The following is a 22,337-nucleotide window of genomic DNA, read 5'->3' as shown; positions in this document are numbered from 1 at the left end:
TTTATTTTCCACTTGGACCTTGAAAATATGTACCTGATCGATTCTGTCATCTTCTTTGAGGTTTAACGCTTATTCTGATCAACTGATACAGAGGTTTAACAACTGACAATATGAGTGGGAGGAAAAGTAATGTTTAAAAAAAAATTCCTCTACCATAAACCTTTTCAAGGGCACTGTTCTTCTCTCAAAATAGCCCTAGTTTTAAAGGAAAAATTCATCTTGCGATTCAAAATGCTTTCACAAAGGTTCTGGCCTCACACTTCCTTCTATCTCCTCTTCTGCAACGGAGATTTTCTTCTTCGCGTTTTTTGAGCCCTCCTTTCACTTCAAACTTGCAGCATTCTTCCCATGCTGTTCTCTGTGAATAAAATAATCCTTTCCCTATGCTTACGCCACTTTCAAATGCTTCTAAAATGCCCATGTGCCTGATGAAGCTGAGCTATGAAACCCATTCTAGACCAGAATTGTTAGGAAAATGGGGCTCAACAAGCATATAAAATATAACTAACCACTGACCCACACCTTTTTTTTCATAAAGTCATAAAGCAATAGCCTTCCTGCACCTTTAGCCACGGGAAGTGCCTAGAACACAAGAATGTTTCATCCGAGTTGTCTGGACCAGTCACACACTCACAAGGATGTTCAGATATTCAACATTGGTCCCATGATCATAAAGACAAACGCTGGAAATGGCAGGTCCACGGACACCAACCTGTCCTCTTCATCTGGAATTCCTAGCCAAGTACAAGCCTTGGTCTATATGAGCACTTTTCTAAGTCTATGAACTATCACTAAATCTTTCATTCTTTGTATCATTCTTCACGTTTGTTCTCTCTTTCATTTGTTTTTCATTACTTTTTACTTTTTTCTGTCACCATTCTTCTTCCTTTCTCTTTTTTTTTTTAGCCAAAAGGGATACTGCAATTTAACCCACCATTCCCTGCATCCCCTTTTTTATCCTAAAGAATGGAGAATTTGGGGGGTTTTTTTATTTTTATTTTCATTTTGGTTGTCACCCACTTCAATGGCACAAAAAACTTTTGATCCTGAGAATAAACCTTCTCATCTTGGATAAACATTAAACAAAACAAATTGAATTGTCCAAGACAAAACAAACTGAATTGTCTTCACTTGTGAAATATGGCATTTACCCCATTCAAAAGTTCATTTTCTAATACACATATGTGCGCATGCACGCACACACACCCACACACACGCACATTACATGCGGAAAGTTTACAGTTCCCCCACAAAGCCTTGCAAAGAAAATTCAACGGCTTATCAGAGTTACCCAAAGCTACCAAGAGGTTTCAAATGCTTGAAGCAAACTTGTTTGAGGTTGATTTTGAGTTGTTTCTCAGGCACTGAGAAATATATTATGCGTCAAAAGCAAATTTAAAAATATAGGTAGGGGGAAACCACACTGCACTTGAACGGCTTCAAACTCTCAGTCTGGTCCTGTTAGCTTACTTTGGACAGTCTAAACCCTAAAGATTAGCAATTGAGAGTAGATAAAAAGTGTTCTCTTCCTAATTTAATGTCTAAGGAAGGTGACCCTCTTTCACTGCCATAGCCCCAACTTATGGATACTGAACCAATATAATTTTAATAGCACCACTCTGCATTCTTAAAAGTGTTCGCAGTTTGGATGGCAAATTATAAGCTCTCCCTTTCTATAAACCACCAAAACCTGAACTCCCCAATAGCCTAAATATTTCAAAGCACTATTTGGGTCACTACTTTACAATTCTCAGAAACAAAACTGTGGCAGGCTTGAACTCAAGCAGCAAGAACTGGAAAGCACCTGGGAAATACGAATGGGTAGGCTAAATAATCAATAAATATTTATTGCTTAAACAACAATATTTTGAATGTGGCTGGAACATGGCTCTCTGCCAATGAAACTGGATCCACCCCCCTCAACCTATAATACCAGCCAATCTTTTTCTGCATCTGCACAGCGATTATAAACTACACAATTTTTTTAAAAAAGTAAAGCAGCAAGGCACAGGGCTTAAGAAAAGTAGCCAAAGTAGGAACAGTCTCTTTAATACAATTTGAAAAACATCTTCAACTCACCCATAAAAGCAAAATTAGCCATGACACATTTCAAGTAAATGATATATGTGGAGTAAACTTGGCATTCTTAACCTTGAGTTATGAAATATTAACAGCTGTAAGCAAAGTGTAGACCTAGAGGTTTGTGAACACAGAGACAAATCCTACCAGAGATTTGGTCTGCACAGAGAAATGAGACCAACATTTCATTATGGAGCAGCTAGATAAAAACATGCAGACTAGGTTGGTGATACACAAATTCCTCTCTGTGGCAACTGTGTGGGCCCAAGGATATTAATTGTGCGGGAAAAAGGTTCTTATAAGGCAGTGACAGAGAAAACCATCTCAAACAAGGATAAGTGATCAGAGAGTCTGTTTCTTTCTCTATTCACCATGGGTCATGGATGGCTGCCAGATCTGCAGGTAGAATTCCAGAGCTTCCTTCCTTAACTTGTGTCATGGTAACGCCAGACAACATGAAATGGACTTTAAAAAACAAAAAAACTAAAATTAAATTTTAGGGGGAAAAAATAATGAAACTGATTTGCTGCCTAGACAGCAAATGCAGCTGCCGATGATATCTTTAAAAATCATACAATAATTTGCTAAGAGGAAAATCAAACTACAACTGTATTAAGAAAATGAACGAGTCGCTGATGTTTCCATCACCATCCAGATTGCGAGTGAGATGATAAGCTTAGGAGTGTCAGTGACGAAAGGGGGAAAATGGAAAGAATCGGGAGGCACAGCGAAGGATGTGACCTTGGAAGGGAACATAATAGCCTTCCCACCTGTGGGAGAGCAAAATACATCTGGAAAGCATCAGAATAACAAGAACCCTAGTCCTGGCCTTCTTAAGCGTTGCTCGAACCTCTAAGCACCTTTCTAAAGCAGCACACGTGGATTGCCAGGCCTGGGCCAGCCCACAGGCAGGTCCTTTCCCCCAAGCCATCTCAAACACCTGGCTCATGATGAGGCCATCTCATCCCAGCAGGGATTCCTGCATCTCCTGAACTCCCAGAGGCCCTACCGCCCTCTCACGCGCCCCTGCGCTAGCCTCTGGAGATGCCGAGAAAAACACGGTGCTTTTAATTTAGCTATAAAATGCCTGCGGCGGCTCATCAGTCTGTAAATATATTTCTAACCCTGTGGCCTTAAGCAAATTATGCACCTCTCTGAATATCATTTTCCTCACCTGCGAACTGTATCAAATAATATCTCCCTCTCAGAATCGGTATGAAGCTCAAAAGTGCTGCCATACGTGGAAGTGGCTGGCACCTAGCACAGGTTCAAGGTGTGCTTCCCCTACATTCACATTCAATTCCAGTTGGTGGCATCTCACCAGAATCACGGAGCTCCCCATGGGTTATGCAGACCCCAGACCAGAAAGGCATCTGTGATTCTACTCTCACGCTAGCCATATAGAACTATCCATGCTTTTTGAAACAAGGGAGACTCTCTCTCTCCTGAGCACACCTACTCTACACTAACCAGCTCTCCGTTTTGCAGAGGTTTTGATGGAGCCCAGAGCAAGCCGGGTTCTGAGAGGCGGACCACGGGCTGGTTTGTCTCCTAGAAGAATGTGATGCTCCTACAGGGTGGTCTGGTCTCTTTAAGAGAAAAAAAGAAGTTACACAGACAAAAAGCAGCAATACAAACCAACCAAAAATGCCAGGAATGCAAGCTCTGCCAACGAAATAAATAAATAAAATGTGAGTAACAACTGGACATGAGTGTTTCTCCACCCTACATAACTGAAAAAAATCTACTTTTCCATCAACTCTGTAAATGCATCTCCACCTCCAGCCCTAGTCCTGGTGGGTCTTCCTGCTTTGAGGTGACACTGACAACCTCCATCAGCAAAAATAACTGCTACTTTTGATTAGAACGTCAAGATTCTCTGGCTCTCTGAAAGTTACCTGACTCACTGTGTTTGCTCTCAGGGGCACAGAACGAAGCTTTGCGGGCAAGATACCTGTTAAGCAGGTGAGAAAGTTCTCTTTAACTTTATCTGTCTTTCCCTCTCAAATAAGAGATCAGAGGAGACGTGCAATACAGCCATGTCCCCCACTAAACATCTCAAGCACCCCTAAAGATCCTATACTGGTCAAGGTCAGTTTTTTTGTTGGTTTGTTTTCTAGTTAACTGTTAACAGACCCTCTCACATATTCATCAATCTAATCCCTCATACGACCCCTTTGAGGTAGAACTACTACTATACTCATCTCACAGATGCCAGAACTGGGGCACAGAGAAATTAGGTAATTTGTCCAAAGTCACACAGTGACTAAGTAGCACAGCTGGGATTCAAACCAGACAGGCTGGCCCCTGAGTCCCTGCTCCCACCCAGCTCTTGTCCCACTAAGGGAGCGTGGAGGGGTCTGGAAACACAGTGAGAAATTGTACTGGATCAAATCCTGGGCTGTCTCTGCCCTTCTTTCTTGTCGGCAGTGATGAAGGCACAAGGACTGACCAAGCTGGGAAAGGGAGAAAGCGTCTTCCCATCTCTAAGGGCAATGCAGGTCCCCTGCCCCCCATCAACTCTCTGTTGGAGGGGAGGGAGCGAGGGTGGGAGGGGGGTGCTGCTGATCCTTCGATCCTTGCAAAAGGTGCATGTAGCCAAAATTCAAACCCCAGCTTTTCTGTGGATGTTATGCTCACCTCACCAAGAAGGTGGCACAGGGAAGGAGAGGAAAAATTAAGCAGCTTGGGAATGTATTTGCTTTGGCATACGGCCTCCGCCCCTACTCAGCAGGCTCCACGTCAGGAGGGAACCTGATGGACACCCAATAGCTCTATTTGTTTTTCGCAGATCTAAGGTCTCAGAGCCGCACAACTGCACTGTTGCACTCAAAATGGTATACCCAATTTCAAGCTGACAAGGAAAATCCAATTCCGATGTTGTTTCAAAGCATCTGCAAATTTGGTACTCAAAGCTGTCAAAAATCCTGCGAGGTCTCCACAGAGATGGGAAGTGAGTAAAGGTGAATAAAAGATCTTGACCCAGTCCTGATCACGAAGACAGGCAAATAACCCAGGTCTTTCCTCCTCCTTCAGCACCCTGCCTTCTTCCCACCTCTCTGTGGCTCTCATATACTGAAGGGGAAAAGCCTGGTTTAATCATTTAAGCTAGATAAGATCCCAAGCTAGCTGTCTCCACACATGAGAACAAAACCACCCAAAGAAATCATTCTGACAAACAGTTAAGTCACGGCTGTGGATACAAAGCCGCACTGTGAGAAGTTAAACTTTAAACACGTGTCCTGTATGGTCCGGTGGGCAAAGCAAATCCCTATTTAGCCAACATCTTGTCCTTCCACCAACAAAAAAAACAGGCAGTGCTAGCGGATGTTTCTTCCATCTTTGCACCTGCAGGCTTAAGTCTCAATGGAAGTTTCTTTGCTGAGCTTTGCAAAGGTAACTTTCAATATTACTCAAGAAAACACACACTGAGAAGCTAGAAACAGGGATTAATTTCTTTCAGTCACTGTCTTATTGAACAATCTTAGGTAAATTATCTTCTCTGTATCTCCATTTCCCTCTTTGAGGTATGGGTATAATGTTCACATTTCAGCTGCTAAGCTTCTAGAAAAAAATGTTAGCTTCAAGGTACTTATTATATGCTAAATATTTTTTCACATTTCTGTCTTTATTTTTCCAAAGACGGTACCAGAAATCAAATCTCATTACAACGAATAGCACCAGACTACCCAGTTTCTATGACCAGTTGAAAATTTGCTTATTGAAGGTCACTTACAAAACCTGTGGCTAGGAAACCATCTTTTGAAAAGGACAGCTATCATAAAGGCACTTACGATAACAAAAGTTATCTGTAGCATCAGGTCCTTGCTGTCTTCATTTCACAGACGGGAAAGCTTAGGAAAGTTACTTGGCTTATTTCTATCAATAACTGAAATAATAGCACCATACACTTAAAATCCCTAATGTTTAATATTAATTTCATTAATATTAATATTAAATTACCAAAAAAATAGCTCCAGCTGTTTACTATGATCTAAAACATGTGTTGCCAGGGGCTCTTTTTCATTCCCAGCATGCATAACCCATTCTAGGTGTATGAACTGACATATCTACACGATATTTCCCAGATGACCAAATCTGTCTCTTCTCCATAAACACACATATAAACAAGCCATTCGTTAGGAAAGGACCTATTAGTTGAGTTTGTATCTTAGCCAGAGTCCACCCTCTGATGACTTCTATATAAGGTTTGAATCTATTGTGACAAACAGAACTTATTCTGGCTTCCTTGAACTCCCCAAACACAACCATCATGAAAACATCCTTTTCTGAATTGTAGCTCTAAGTGCCTGAAATGTCTCCATGGTTCAGTAACTCTCAGCATCGCTCTGCCCCTCAGCGCTGTGACAAGAAACCACCTCAGTCTTCTTTGGACACAATACCAGGGTTGAATGTTGTGGGGTCCAAGAGGGGAGGCTGAGCTCAGTATTTCTTTAAAAGATTACCATTTCTGAAGGATCTCTGAATGACAAAAAATCAACTTGGCTTGTGTTGAAAGTTTAAGCAGATTAAGAAAGGGTTAAAACCAGAAACTAATTATGGCCCAGGCAAAGACGTGTTAACCACACAGAGCAGCAGCTAAACTTCTGGATAATCAGCTACAGCACAGCAGCTTGTTAATGCAATTAGTTTCCAAAAAGTATCACTTTCCCTGTAGATATCTTCAGCTCCAAAATCACTGATCTCAGACCACAGCTGACAGTTCCTATCCTAAAAGTAAGCATCTTTCCTACTCAAACATTTGTTTCAGGAATTCTGTAGGGCCGTACTCCATTAAGCTGCTTAGCACCCAAACTGGCGACTAAGACAAAATTTCTCTCCTCTTCAAATCTTTACAAATCAAAGAGCTGAACAACATCGAGACCCAAAGACCCATAGGCACGTTCTGATGTTAGGTTTTTTGTTTTTTCTTCCCCCTCTTCTAACGGATTTTTGGTGCCAGAGGACAAATTTAGGACAGATGAGAAACATGGGTAAAGTGAGTAACCTGCTCAAAAAAGGATCGGGAGGCTTTCCGAAGTTAAGAGGATAAGGTTCTCCACCCATCTCCTCGCCTTCCACCCAGAAGCGAGAGGCTAAATGGCATGTTGATGGACATGTGACAGGGGCGCTGGGAGAGGCAAGACACTATTTGAAAATTTGCTATGAAGCCAGTTGGACACGGTTTCTGCTCTCACTGCCCAGGGCCTTCCGTGCAGCTCCAATTCTGGGGGACCTGGCGTCGGGGACGACGCCCCCTATGGCAGAGCCCACCCTCCCTAATATTAAGGAATAAGGCGTAAGGATTCTCGCTCATTCAGGATTTTTTTTTTTTTTTTTGAAAGCAGGGATGAGGGTGCTGGAAACGCTACAAGCTTTTCGCTACTGCCCACAAATTCACAACTGTGGCAATAAATACCCCGAAACCAAGGGTCTAGGGCCACCAACGGACCTCCTCTTCTCTCCCTCTCTCCAGCTGCCAAAGGCATCCCTGCTCTGCAGAAACGCACGGGCGAGAAGGGGACAGAGGAGGGGACGACGCGGAGGGCGTGGGTTCCCGGCCTCTGGCCGAGAGCTGGGGTGGGGGCTTCGGTATTCACCACTCACCCGGGGAGGGGAAAAGCTCCAGATCGACTTTTTCCGTCTTGATGATGGTGAGCGTCGGTTTGAGATCGACGGCCGCCTTCATGGTGCCAGGAGTGGGGGACAGACGGGATTATAGCAAGTTGCTCGTTATTGTTGCTGTTTGTCTTTTTAATGGGGATTAGTAGGAGGGAAGAGGACAGGGGGGAGGCGATCAGACCTTCTCTCCTAAAATCTCAAATCCTCTCTGACTTTTTCGGCGCCCGGAGGTGTGCGCCCTGCACTCTCTCCAGGGAAAGTTGTCACTTGGCGGAGAAGTGGGCGCGCTCCCGGTGCCCCTCCAACCCCGCCTCGCTCCGTGCCCTTCTTGCTCCCTCGCCCGCTCCCTCCTGTTCGCCTCCACCGCGGGGCAGGCTGCTTCAGGTCGCCCTCGCTCTCCCCGGGCCTCACTCTCCTTCCCTCCCTCTCTCTCCCGCGCTCTCCCCTCCTCTTCAGGGCGTTCCTCGCGGCGGACAGTCTCAGCCGCTGGGTCTGCGCGCCCCGGAGCCAGGAGCTCTCCGCCCGGCGGCCAGCGAGGGGGCGGAGCGCGGCGGCGGCGGGGGCGGAGGCCTGGCTGGGGACCCGCGGCCAATCGCCGTAGGCGGCCCAAAGCGAAAGGAGGAAGGGCCGGGCGGAGCTCCGCGCCCGCCCCGCCCCGCCCCGCGCCCGCCGCGCTGGGGCCGCCGAGAGGCACAGCACGCCCAGCCCGCGCGGGGCAGAGACCGCTGCGGGGAGGCGAGAGGCCCCGGGACGTGGAAGAACGCTGAGTGCGGGAGCCTGCCTCGATCCTTTCGGGGAAAGTCCGCCTGATTCCCCACGCATTCTTGAGGTCTGCGTCACCCACTCCTGTCCCCTCCCCGTGGCAGCATAGTTTTCCAAGTGCGTGTACATCATTCATTCACAAAGACTGACACACAGGACGTGAGGCATGTGGATGAAGGGGAGTGCGTGCGGGAAGGGGCAGGGGACTCGCGAGCCAGTGTCCCCAGAGGGCCTGATGAGTGTTGGACTCCTGCCGGTTAGTGAGTCAAGAATCCAGACTGTGTTTCTAGAGGAGCCTTAGGTTCTCAGAACCCACCCATGTAAACCTTAAGAAATCATGAGAGCCAGGTCAGTGGCAGAAACCTTACTTTGTTGCCCTTGATCAGGACTAAGCCGAGACAGCCTACTGGAGACCCCAAAACAAAGACCTACCTTCTCCTCTATTATTAAGGGAGTCAGGAGCAGGTGCCCCCAAACTAGAACCCAGGCATGTGCTTCCGTAAACTTCCACTTTACCCTACAGCAGGGATTGGGGGGAAGGGGAAGGGTCTATTTTCTTTTTCTCGAATTATCCTGTTGCTCTAATTACATCACCATTGGCCAAAGTTTCATCTTTCCCTTCACATACACTCCTCTACCAGATAAAACTAACAGTCCTCCTGCCAGCGCCATCAAAAAAGTTCCGCAAAGGCTCTGTGATTTCAATTTATGGGAATGCACCATTCGCTTCCATGACAGAATCACAATGCATAGGCTAGTTCCATTGGGAATTCCTAACACTTGAGATAATACAACATGACCCTGAACAATTCATTATTTTTCACTGATATGCTGGTTATTGTAAATGGAGAGAGTTTGTCCTAATTAAATAAACACCCAGTAGACACAGAGGTGCATGTATAGACGCACATGTATATAGCGAGGCCAGGCAGTGAGAACCAACTTTTATTAAAACTGAAAGATTAAACATAAATATTCCTGATTTAATAGTGTTTCTGGATTTCTAGGCACGTGTTGAACTCCCCTCACTTGACTGTAACTGTCATCTCTGCCTCAGTAAACTTTCCAATACACCTGGCTTACCGTCTCCCTAAACCCAGTTTTGTCTCCTTGAAGCATTAGTAAGTTGTAGGATTCCCACAGTAAATTGAGGAAAGAACCAGGAATAGAAAATAAATATCTGGCTCCTGGTTCAACCTCCAGATTACAAGCCCTCAATCAGTGACCAGAGGAAAATATCTGCCTGTGATAATCCTGATATTTAAAGGAACAAAGGCTGTTGTAATCCAGCTGTGTTTCCCAAAGGTATAAGAAAACAATGCTGGCCCCCAGAGGACAAGAACAGGCGCTTCTGATCCTGGGAAAATCTTAGGGAAACAGCTGATGAATGAATTGCACGTTTTTACTTCCAAATGAAGACAAGGAAAAGGCTTTTGGACAGTCCTGCCTTACTTACTATGAAATATATCAGTAGAAGAACTGAGAAAACTAAGAGTAGCTCTGGGGGATTTTGTTTTGTTGATGTTGTTTTAAGGAAATTCTGGCATTTTTTAATCCATATTCAAGTGCTCTTCCTTTGAGCAGCTCCTTACTCTCTCTCCCAGTCTGCTATTCAATTTTCTTCCCCAGGCTAGCCTAAACAGTGATGCTAACACCCCAAAATTAGACACTACAAGAGCCCACCATGATTAAACCATAAGCACCTTCCACTCTAGAAATGAGGGCATTTATTCCTTCTAATACTTCACCAATGCCAACTCAAAACGTCAAGTATCCTTTTTCTAATCCAGTCCTGAAGCACAGAACCTCCAAAGTTTGAAGGTCCAAATCAAGGAATGGGATTGGATACAACAGGAGGGTTGAGGAACTAGTCATGGGCCATTACAGATCTTTAGGAAGTTATTTCTAGATGATGCTAATTATGAATATTATCAGAGGTCATGCATCTAACCTTGGATTTGATTTAAACTTTCCTTAAGACAAGGAGTACCAGAGTGATGTGGTAATGGTGTCAAATGTGATATCACCATGACCATGGATGAGTCTATAACATCAGCAGAGCGAAAAAAAATTATGTGAAACTTGTAAGACATCAAAATAAAGCCACTTGTCTCACTTCCTGGGGTAACTTCCTGTACAGTCGTTGAATATCTTAAAGAATTGAGGTTTATAATGTATCAACTTTGATTTGGGAATTAAGTCAAAGTATTTTTATATATGCGAGATACTAACAATCCAACCAGGGCTATGAATGCCATACTGGATTAATTGAATCAGTTTTGGCAAGTGAAGATTTCATTCTCTTTAGGACACAGGTGGCTTTATTAAAATGTTTTTGGTCACTTTAAATGACAGTTCTGTAAAGCCATATCCTAAAATAGCCCAGTGCCTGACACATTAAAGATATTCAATAAATACATTTTGAATGGAGGAGCTACAGCTTTCTGGTTGGTCTTCTACTTTGCCACAAATTCTTTCAGAGTCAAAGGTTGTGGCCTTGTAAAGATGAAACACCAAAATGTCAGTGACTCTGCCACGAGATGGGCCCTTTGTCCCTCGTGGCAGAGCAGAACCTCTGTTCCCCAGCACTTGTGTCTGCTCCGCTTCACTCCTGCCTCAGTTTCTCCACCAGCACAATAACAGCTGGTAAGCCTTGACTTTCACCCACTCAGACAAGATGTTTCAAGACTATTTCTGACTTTTAAGGCCCTCAAGAAAAATCAATCAAGGAAGTACTTCTTCGCTTTTGCTTGTTGTTACAGTAGTCTGTTCCTCATGCATTTGGGAGAAAACAGAATTGTATTTTTAAACATTCCTTAGACTCTAGCATTCCTTTGACATCCAGCCAAGTGCTAGAATGCTTTAGACTGGGAACATCAGATACATGGTGAGAGGAGGGGAGGATTAAGGAAAGGCTGCAGGATTGGGGGAGTGGGGCAGTTAGACATTAATGACATCAAGCACACACTCGTCTTTATACAAGAATGTCCTCAAGCATATGGAGTATGTAAACAACATGAACTTTCTCCTTTATTTATACTCTTCCCTCAACTCCACACCAACCTCAATAAAAAGAAATGTAAGAATACACTTAATATCAAACAACCATTGGAGACAGCCTCTCCCTCTCCAGAAGTGGGCTAGAATAAGTTATTTGTCTACTCTTGAATCTTGACTTTGCAAACCAGAGAATCTGTGAGTTTGGGGCTAAAGTACACTGTTCAGAGGTAGATGCAAAAACATTTCAGACCACTAACGGCTGATCCAGAATGCGCTTATGACTCACAGATGTCGATTTACCGGTATAAATGTAAGATTAAAAAAAAAAGAAGGTTCCAATTAACAACCTGGCTGAGCTGTGTTTGTGGTTGTCTTTCTCTGAGAAAAGGCAACAGCCTCTGTCGCACAAAGAAACAGGCTTCGAAAGCTTAACTCTCAAGCCAGTGGTTTCTATGTGATAAGTTTAGTCATTATAAAGCACACTGGGGAAGAAAATGCCTGGGGGCTTAGATATCTGCCATTATCAAGCAGCAATAAAGTGGAAAATCAGAGATAGGAGGGAAAACACAAATAACTCTCCTAATTACACTCGGCTGCCAAAAGGCACAGGACTGCAGTCAGTTCAAGGACCCCAGTCAGGGGCTCAGAGCTGTGCTGTTGCTGACTTTGAGCTGCCTCTGTGACCTCACCAAAGCCACTTAACCTTTTTGTGTCACAGCCTGATCTCTGTTTCAGGGAATAAAATCACCCCTGGCTCTCCCTGCCATGTAATACAGACTCATTAGCTATTGTTTAGAAGGTACAATCAACAGTGAACAATAAGGAGTGCTGTTGGGGAGAGAAAAGAGACAGTGGGGGCGGGGGGCAGAGGAGAGGACTTCAGGAGCCTGTTCGCAGCTGGAAACCTCTCTATACTAAAGCAATGATGATAGGGAAGAGGGTGGACTGGGAAATAAGAGGGAGTCTGGGTTCAAATGCTAGCTCTACCAACTGCCAGCTGAATTACCTTAGTTGCATCACTTAGGCCCTCCTGAACCTCAGTTCCCACATGCATAAGGGGGGGATGATATAACACCCACGTTTGAAAGTTGTTTGGAGGATTAAGTAAGATAGTGCATTTAGGACAGTCAGGTCAGAGGAAGTTCTCAATAATGTTCAATCATTGTTACTGTTAAGAACCAAAATGCCAGTAGAATGTGCAAGAAATCAGTTTAGAGTGCTGCTGTCTTTGGCATCCTCTTGCACCCTCTATTTATCTGCACTGTCTCTGGGAAGAGAGAAGGTAAACTGTCATGTTTAATTTTCAAAGTCTCTCCCAGCCCCTTCCTCAGGTCCCAATTGAGGAATCTGCTTCACTTGAGGAATTTCAACTCTACACTGCTCCATGATAGGAAGAGATAAACGCCAATTTGTTCTTAGTGTGAGACTCACGGAAGAGCTACAGTTCAGATTCTGAAGAAAGATGACGTTTGTGGTGCCTCTTTGGAGGCAAAACCGTAGGTTTCAGATTGGTCGTGCGTTAGAGCAGATAGAACGCGATTAAAGATGGTTAAGTGCGGCCCTCTCTATTTACAGAGGAAAGAAAAACTGAGTTCAAGAGGATTAAGTCATTCTGCCTACGGCCAAGCAGCTGGAGAAAGGCTGAGTAAGTACTAGAACCCAGGCCCCTGAGAGAGGACTCACCGTGGCGTCTCCTTGCATTTATACATATCATGTAAGCAGAAGTCAGCTGACATTCAGCTTGGTCTGTTACCAAACACCCTTGAGACACAAAGCAGGATATGAAAAGATAGATGATCAGAATAAATTTCTAGAAATCTAACAATATCCACCGCACTGTTATGTGTTGTCTTTGGGCAAGTACATTGCATTCCGTGTGGGAGACAGCCTGGCATGGGCTGTAAGGAGAAAAGGGGTCTGGGTTGGCTCTATTGCTGTCTGCAGTTTCTTTAGACTATAATTACAAACCATTCAACTGCATCTGCAGCCCCAACAATGTGGGATGGATTGGCCTAATCCACAGACCAAGGGACATTTTAAAACCCACCAGTTTAGACATCACGTATTCCTCTTGAAGCAAATCAGACTCGGGACAAACAGAAAGAGGCGAGCAGCTGCCAATCAAGGTTGTAGAGTTCTGCAGGCTTCCTCCACACCCAGAGCCAGTTTGCATATTTCCCGGGATTGTTCCTCCCTCCTGGCTCTGGATAATGCAGAATGCAGGCTACCCTGGGAGCCTCTGGGGATCCTGTGATGTGGATTCCAATTTAAGTTGTCCTAAATTGGCCTCTTGAGAAGATGGAGAGGTGAAGGCATTAGCGCAGATGGCAGGAAGATCCATGTTCCTTAATAAGATGGCAGAAGCAGAGAGCCCAGGGGAGCAGGGCCCAGAGACACACCCCACCCTCTCCCCAAGCTGTAGGTGGTCTCATCCTGGTAGAAGGCTAGGACCTTCCTCTTATCTTACTTACCCTGCTTTTCCCTCGGGTTACAAAGACAACTCCAAATTTCAAAACAGATGCGCAGTTGTGTGGGGATCTTGAATTAAGATCATTTCATTGTGGAATCTCCTCCCCTGCCCCCCCCTTCATTTTGAAATACCAAATTACTTGCCCCCAAGAACTAACATTAGAGATAAAGGAACAGACATGGGGTGGAGAATTTCTCCATCCTGTTCTTGATGCTGGAAGTCAAGGAGAGGAAGCAGATAACATCAGAAGAGAAGAAATAACTCTAACAGGAAAAGGGAAGATGGTACAGGAGGAAGCAGCAGAAGAAACTTCATCTGAAAACAATGAGAGGGTATCTGAGAGGGATGGGGGGAGGTGTCACAGTGATTTTATGTCTCTGTCATTCTGAGGAATTAAACCCCCAAGATGGAATTAAGGCCTGGTAACTTATCCCTTATATCTTGATGGAGTCAATTTAATTGTCCAGCAAAACCAACAGTCCTGGAACTACAATAAAACAAATCAATGGGAGGTCCTCATGTTGGAAGAGTTGCAAAGGATTTAGCATGAACAAAAGTGAAGGGGCCGTTGAGGTCACAGATGTTGCAAAGAAGGGTCAAGCTGGAAATCTATACAGAACATAAAGGATATCTCTCAGTCTCTTCTCCACTGGACATTGTTTGTCTGAAGAGAATTTTCTCCTTGAAAGTTTTAACCCTATCCCCATGATGTACCCCTTTTATCCCTGGTAGTCTGAGCATGCCCCAAGTATTTTTTGGAATATGTGCATCTGTCTAAGGACAGCAGCTCAATTTTAGTCATTCTATAACCCATGGTGTTTAAACTGAGATAATAAGAGCTCATTAAACTGTGTTGACTTATTTAATTAAGGAACATATAACAACTTCCCAACATCCCAAATGTGGATCTTATAAGAAAAGAAAACTAAGATGTCAATAATTGTTTTTGTCTAATGTGAGTTGGCCAAAGTTTAAAAATAAGGAGGTAACCAAGCGATGCTTTTCCAAGTGAAAAAGTCTCTGTGAAGTTTTATCCTATTTCTCCCATCTCCAACCTTCCATCCCCTTCAAAGAAAATGTTGCCCAAGATCATCACATTTGGTTTATTTTTCATCTATATATACATGGGTACAGTTATCTGTGGGAAAAAATGGTGTTTTTTCTTTTTGCTTTGGCTTATCAAAAAACAGAATTATTTTATAATTTGAGCATTTTGTGCCGAATATAGTTCATATTTCTCAGATTGCTATCTCAGAAGTAGCCTTCAGGAATTTCTGAACTTTAAGTCGAATCCTTTATTTCACTGATCACCATAAAGGTAAGACACATAATCACTGTATATACTATTTGTGAGAAGAAAAGGGAAATATCTAAATGGTCCCAGTTTTCTCCATCTCTGTGAGGAAGAATGAACTGTGTTCTATGCTTTACAGGAAGTCCAATTCCTATTACAAATTCCCTCTATCTTCTCAAATTTACTGTAACCGATCAGATCCCCAGAAACAATATATTTTGAAATGCACCCTTTTGACATGCAAGCATCCCCTCCAATGAGGATGAGGAGGGTTGGGGGTAGGAATGGGGTTGGGGATGGCAATGGGGAGTGCAGAGAGTCGACTGAGCCACTATAACTTGGCAGGTTACATAGCAAAGACCTAAACTCTCTTGCTGGTTAGATCATGCCAGACTACTAGTTTCTGCACATAATTAAGTGCAAATAGTATACAAAGAATTATTAGTACTGCGAATGGACATCTAAGATGTGCCAATTGAAAAAGTGGCTGCCTTTAAACTATAGAACCCAAGGAAGGAATGGGTTTGGTTACGGTGCATCACTGTTGCTGAGCTATGACAAAGATCACAACCCCCCATTATTTTACATAGCTCCCTGCAGGGGGTGGGTCCATATAATAATTAGAAGAAAAAACTGAATGTGTCACTCTGAGAACATTTTCCATCTACCGCTATCCAGTAAATATAACATTCTTTGAGTATGTCACAGCAGTCAAGCACAACATCTTCAACAAGACTTGATTCCTTTCTTAACTTAGGCATTCTTTACTCTACAACATCAGGATGTCATAATGAATTAATACCCACACTACTTTTGCCAGTGCTAAATCTAGCAGCAAAATGTTATTGTTCTTTAAAAAAAAAAAAAATTCCTGTGCTATTTCAAACCTCTTTCTTTGGAGTATATACTCTCCTGAAAACCTACAGAGAATCTAAGTTTCATAGATATGCAGGGACATAAATCCATAAAAATAACTTTAAGGTGTCAAGTGTAATTATTAATATTTCAGATTTACTGAGCAGCAAACATGCCTCTGATGAAAAATGACTTCAAGAAGGAATATGTCAACTTCTCTGGGATTCCTGCTCACATTACATTCTCTTTTTTTTTAACAGCCAAAATGAGAGGAAGCCTTTTTTTAATTTACAAAAAGCCAGCTGTGCTCTCTCCACATCTTGCCTCATCACTCCTGAAGGAGTCAGAATGGGCCTGGCGATGACGTATGAGGTGGAACAGACTCCAGCTCACATCTCATCTATCTGGATTGGCTTCTACACAAAATAAAACTTTCTTCCTTTGAGTTGGTGAAGAGGAGTGACGTGCAAGAAGGCGCCATTTAATCAGGCAGGCCAGCAAGACATGGTCAAGCCTTCAGGTCTCCAACTGATAGTTAACGATTAGGTAACGTGGGGGGATCAAGAAAGTACAGACTATAGAAGTTCTTTCTTAATGGAAAGGTATTTCATCAGGTTGATCAAAAAAACTTTGTTTTCTCCAGATTGGGAAACCATTTTGAAAGACTTCAACACAAAAAAGGCCTTGGGTGGGAAAAGCCACAGGGGCCCATTGGGGAAGGGGAGGGTGGGAGGTGCAGCTGGGTGGGGAGCTGGCAACAGACTGTGGGAGGAAAGAACAAACGGCAGTCAGTTCTCTGGTGGCAGGTCCCCAGGAGAGATCTTTTTCCAGGAATTAAAATTTCTAAATAATGTTGAGAATTTTTTTTTAAAAATCAAAAAGATTATGGTCTTTTCTTTCAGGGAATTCCACATCATTGAGACAGAGACCAGATGGCTGACAATAATTATTCCAGATTAAAAAAAAAAAAAAAAAGGCCAGCATCCACATTAACTCCCCAATTTTAGTTAGCTAACCCTTTCTCTGGTGGAGAGTTGTGCTGGTTTGAAAGGAAGTGTGCCCCCTAAGAAAAGCCATGTTTTAATATAAGTCCCATTTCATAAGGTAGAATAATCTCTATTCAACACCGTATGTTTGAAACGGTGATTGGATCATCTCCCTGGTTGATGTGATTTAGTCAAGATTGTGTTTAACAATCCAGTTGTTAAACTGGATTAGGGGATGACATGTCTCCACCCATTTAAGTGGGTCTTGATTAGTTTCTGAAGTCCTATAAAAGAGGAAATATTTTGGAGAAGGAGAGATTCAGAGAGAGCAGAGAATGCTGCAGCACCAGGAAGCAGAGAGTCCACGAGCCAGTGACCTTTGGAGATGAAGAAGGAAAACGCCTCCCGGGGAGCTTCATGAAACTGGAAGCCAGGAGAGAAAGCTAGCAGATGATGCTGTGTTCACCTTGTGCCCTTCCAGCTGAGAGAGAAACCCTGAACTTCATCAGCCTTCTTGAAGCAAGGTATCTTCCCTGGATGCCTTTGATTGGACATTTGTATAGACTTGTTTTAATTGGGACATTTTCTTGGCCTTAGAACTGTAAACTAGCAACTCATTAAATTCCCCTTGTTAAAAGCCATTCTGTTTCTGGTATATTGCATTCCAGCAGCTAGCAAACTAGAACAAGAGTACTTTTTGAGTTGGATTGGATTGAATTGGATTGGATTTGGAATGGATTGGGGTGTAGGGTAGAGACAACTCCAAATAAATGTTCCTGCTTCAAATAATCCACTGAAAGTTCTACCGTTTCTTGCCAAATTGACTGTCAGACTTTGGTTACCTAGCTCTACAGAATGCACTTAAACTCTAAAGCAACTGGGAAGGCAGGACAATGTAATTAAGTAGCTAAGAGCACACTGGTGAGAAGCTGAGTTTTTCACCACTCTCCAGCTGTCAGTCATTCCACCTCAGAAAGCTTTGATTTTTCATCTTAGAATGGAGTTAATAAAAGCACCCAGTTCACAGAACTGAACTAAATATGAAATAAAGTAACGTGTGCAAAGCACTTCGATACAGAATGAGTACCCCTTAGCTACTATTATCAATTTTTAAAGGACAGAATCGTGACTTCAGATTTAGTGAGCATTAAAATTTTCATGGATGTTTGTCAAAGCTGCGGGATGCTGTGTTCTCATGAAGAGATTAGATAGTGTCCTGTCTTGGTGTGTGCCATTAAAATCATGCCGTAATAATAAAGATAATGTTAAATCTGAGTATGCATATCACGCAAATCGTAACACCATCCCCCTTGGATGAAAGGAGGTTATAATTCCCATTATGAAGATGTGAAATAAGATTGTGGATCTTCCAATTATGTGCTAACAGTTACATTACAAATTAGTAGCCAAGTGAGGAATATGCCCCCTCTAGAACTCTTTCCAGTGTTGCACTTCTCCTCCTCTGTGTCTCAGGTTTGATACTAATTCAATGAGTTTATAGATAACCAATGTAACATAAGACCCTCTTAAGCAGCTGGTCCTCACATTTGGCTTTTGAGTGTGCAGTAACTTAGCAGAATTCACACACTGTTCAGCACATGCCCTGTACCAGACCACTCAATGCATTCCCCAAAACAGCCACCATTTCACTGTACACCACTGCATTCACTTCATAGCACTCTTTTCTCATAGTATCCCATCTCACACTTTCCTTGGCTATCTCTTTTTCTGACAGCCAAAACTTTTCTAACTTGCGCTATCAGCCTTGTGAATCCCTGACCATCTTTAATTGTGCTCTCCACATACAATTCAGTTACAGAATTCTGGCCCAAAGCCCGGTGCCCTCCAAGCTTAGACTTGCCTCCAGAATGCAGGTAGCCTTTCCCTGACACCTGGAGTTCCGATGAAGCATTTTCCTTGCTGATGTCGACTCCCTGTGTTAACCAGTTGGCCAAAAGAACCCGAGGGATAGGCATCTCATATTGCCTGTCCCTCAGCCAGTCAGCACCATCATCCCTCTTCATAGTGTCCTCTAGCAACACACATTTGCTATTTAGGGGGCATCAGCTACATGATTTGCATTCTGGCACTAACAGTGTCTGGCGCCTGGCCATTAAGGCTGGCAGCGTGAAACATACATAGCCTCTTTACTAGACGCAGGCTCCACTTTGCCAAAATTAATGCCGTATCCTTAGGAAATCAGACTTAACTGTTTTTCTGGGGGTGTTGGAGTGGTCACCCCCACTCCAGCTCCAGGTTGACTAAAGTGTTGCTTTGCCTTTTCCAACAATCATAGCAAATAAATGAAGGGGAAATGCTCCAAGAGCACATAGTTGGGTCCTCTCCCTCTCCTATTCCCCCACCCCCTCCCCCAGTGACTTTGGGGAGGTATGGGCACTGGTCCTGCATATACAATACTGTTCTTGTTCTTTTCTCTCCAGAGCAGCCTTGAATAGCTCTGTCTAAAATTATAAGCAGGGGCAGCCCTAGGCTCCAAGAGATCAGAGCCCTCATGCTGAGCCCGAACAAAGACCCTGCTTTTTCCCAACAATTAGCCCTGCAAAAAGGACATCTATCTCCCTCTATTAAAACCACCACATGCCTTCAAGTCAGCCCATTGTAAAGCTAATTAAATAACACGCCTCTCTCCCCATGCAGGTCTCCTGATTAGCTTTCCTGTGTCCAAAACCTCTGCAAAGAGCTTAGAGATAGACAGGCCAATGTTCCACTTCCTCTAAGCCAATCACTAGCCTTTGAAAAGCCATCCTTGTCAACATTGCTGATTCCCTTCAAGCATCATGGTCCACATTCACCAGTGACTCAGACACCACCTCCAGCTTAAATGCACAAGGGAAATTTACAGGATTAAAAAAAATAAATCATTTGGGACAGCAAACATTTCTGTCATAACGTCAAAGCTCTGGTGGGCATCAGCCTCTGAAGGTCTGCAGTGATCGCATTTGGGAAGAACTTTTACCAAAGATGCAGATCCTGGAGAAGCCCAGCTGAGACAGCCGAGGCAGTTCTCCAGTCTTTGTGGAAGCATTCAGGCTTGTGTGAAAGATGAAGTACACGCTTCTTGGAAAGACACTAGACAGGAAGGCAGTGACAACATAAAGTCTTTCAACCGGGTTTTCAAATGCTGCAGAAATAACAAGCCATCTCTCAGGTTAAATTCTTTCAAATTCTCCTTATTGCTAATTAGATGAAATCCCAACTCTTTAGAGTAGCCTAAAAGGCCTTTTGTGATCAATCCCTGACCACCTTCCAAAGCACGTTTTGCCTTTCCCGGGGAGGCACATTGCTCTGCAATGATCCTCAGCTGGCAGGAGCCCCTTGAGCACATCCTGGTGTGTCACTTTTAACATGCACTTTGAGAGACCTTGTACGTACACTTTGACAGGCCTTTCCTTACCTGGAGAGCCCTGGTCTACCTGTCCCACTCATCCCTCAAGACTCAACAGCAAGCATCACCTCCCCTATAAAGGTTTCTTTGACCTACCCAGATAAAATCAGACACTTCCCCCTCTGAGCTCTCTCAACAAACTGCCTTCAAATCAGCCCCCACAGTCTTCTAGTCTAGCACTTACTACATGAATGAAAATGATTTGAGTCACTCAAAATCAGGAACCACATTCTATTAGAATTTGAACTTCCAGGTTAAGGCACAATAATTTAGACCTGGTAAGTGCTGAATAAATGTTGAAAGGATAAGCAATTGAATCTATGAATAAATGAATGAAAAATGAATAAGAGAATGAGTGAAAAAAACCAAACATTTCATATTAAATATGATCCAAGATGGTAAATCCAGGTCAATTTCCAGCTTCAACACAGATGGTTTTGTGTGCTTTAAAAAACAGCATATTTATTTTATGACACGGTTCTCTCCAATGGAAATTAGATGGGACCACACACACGCAAACACATACACACACATGCACGCTTCTCAGATACAATTTAAAAAGTAATAATAATAAAAATGTGAGAAGACTTATCTGGCATTTTAAAAATCCGTTTAATAATTCTAGAGCTTAACTTTGCAAACCAGCTTCAGTGTTTGATGGTCTTGTTCATTTCATCTTTAGAACATACACCTTTTCTTCAAAATGTTTTTCAAAATACTCACTTGGACACTTCGTTCATTTAGAGTGACTGAATTCTATCTAAAGTAATCCCATATGTGATTTAAATGTCTCACGAAATGCTCTTGGGCTTCAAAATTAGCAGTAAAGGAAGAAGAAAAATTAAAACATTTGGCAAAATAGACATTGAACTCGAATATTTAGCAGCCCCAAATATTTAAAAAAATAGCCAAAGTCACTGAATGATCCCAGTCCCTCAAATATACAGTCTTGTAGCAAAAGTAACTGCCTGATGATTGTTGTATAACTTCACTGTTGTGCATGGTGACAATTGGGGTCAGTTCTTTTGTTGTTATTTGACCATCACAACCTCATTTTTTAAGATGTGTGTATCTAATACATGAAGGCACCTTATGTAGAGATAGGAATCAAAGCATAAAGAGGCAGAGGGAAAGAATGGGGTGTTAATGCTTAAATTGTTCAGAGGATCCATTTGGACTGATCATAAAGTTTTGGTAAAGGATGGTGGTGATGGTAGCACAATATCGTGAGTGTAATTAACAGCACTGAATTATACATGTGAATATGGTTAAAAGGGGAAATTTTAGGTTGTATGTCTGTTGCTAGAATAAAAATTTAAGAAAAACATAGGACTGTGCAACACAACCAATGAACCTTGCTGTAAACAATGGATTGAGTTACCTGTACAATTATAAAAATGTTCTTTCATAAATTGTAGCAAAGGTAAGACACTAATGCCAGTTGTTAATAATAGGGTAGTGTTTGGGAACTCTGTCTTTTATGCATGATTTTTCTGTAAACTCACAACTTCTCTAACTAAAAGAATAATTAAATAAATAACTTTAACTCTCTGTTAAAGACAGAGAAAGATTGCAAAATCATGCAGCAATAAGTTATCAGATCAGTAATTTGAACTAAGGAAGAAAACACTGTTATTCCATTGGCAGTTGCTTGACTTTGGCAAACCTCCTAGATACTGAAGTGGAATGCCCACTTTATAAGGATCATAATGGGTTGAAAGCTGTTCAATTAGATTTGGGTTGGCAATAATCTCTTTATTACTCTCCTTCACCACAGCCCACCTCCACTGTCAGATCTTGCCTGAAGACGAATTCAAGATCTCTACGATACATAGAAAACCAAACAACAAATGAAGACAAGCA

The 22,337-nt window shown here is 42.9% G+C and overlaps 1 protein-coding gene and 1 long non-coding RNA gene across 6 annotated transcripts in view; one reads left to right on the top strand and one right to left on the bottom strand.

The window, feature by feature from the left end:
• The window catches only part of ETS1 (ETS proto-oncogene 1, transcription factor), a 128,974-nt gene that overhangs the window by 53,935 nt on the left and 52,702 nt on the right, over nucleotides 1-22,337 (bottom strand). Inside the window, exon 1 of one of the 5 annotated variants that reach the window (XM_077112468.1) lies at nucleotides 7,687-8,233. The exons of 3 other annotated variants lie outside the window; for them this stretch is intronic. In XM_077112468.1, coding sequence (XP_076968583.1) covers nucleotides 7,687-7,768 — 82 coding nt within the window. In that variant the 5' untranslated portion in view covers nucleotides 7,769-8,233. Of the gene's footprint in view, nucleotides 1-7,686; nucleotides 8,234-22,337 lie in introns of those variants that run through there. One more of the 5 variants, XM_077112465.1, reaches the window with a different exon arrangement.
• On the top strand, nucleotides 12,156-16,759 carry LOC143644035 (uncharacterized). Its single transcript, XR_013156464.1, has 3 exons — nucleotides 12,156-12,262; nucleotides 12,783-13,108; nucleotides 16,343-16,759. It is a non-coding gene; the product is annotated as an uncharacterized LOC143644035 (long non-coding RNA).

This window comes from Tamandua tetradactyla, chromosome 8 (assembly GCF_023851605.1).
Source record: "Tamandua tetradactyla isolate mTamTet1 chromosome 8, mTamTet1.pri, whole genome shotgun sequence".
NCBI classification, from domain to species: Eukaryota; Metazoa; Chordata; class Mammalia; order Pilosa; family Myrmecophagidae; genus Tamandua; species Tamandua tetradactyla.
This window is presented reverse-complemented; position numbering and strand designations above follow the sequence as displayed.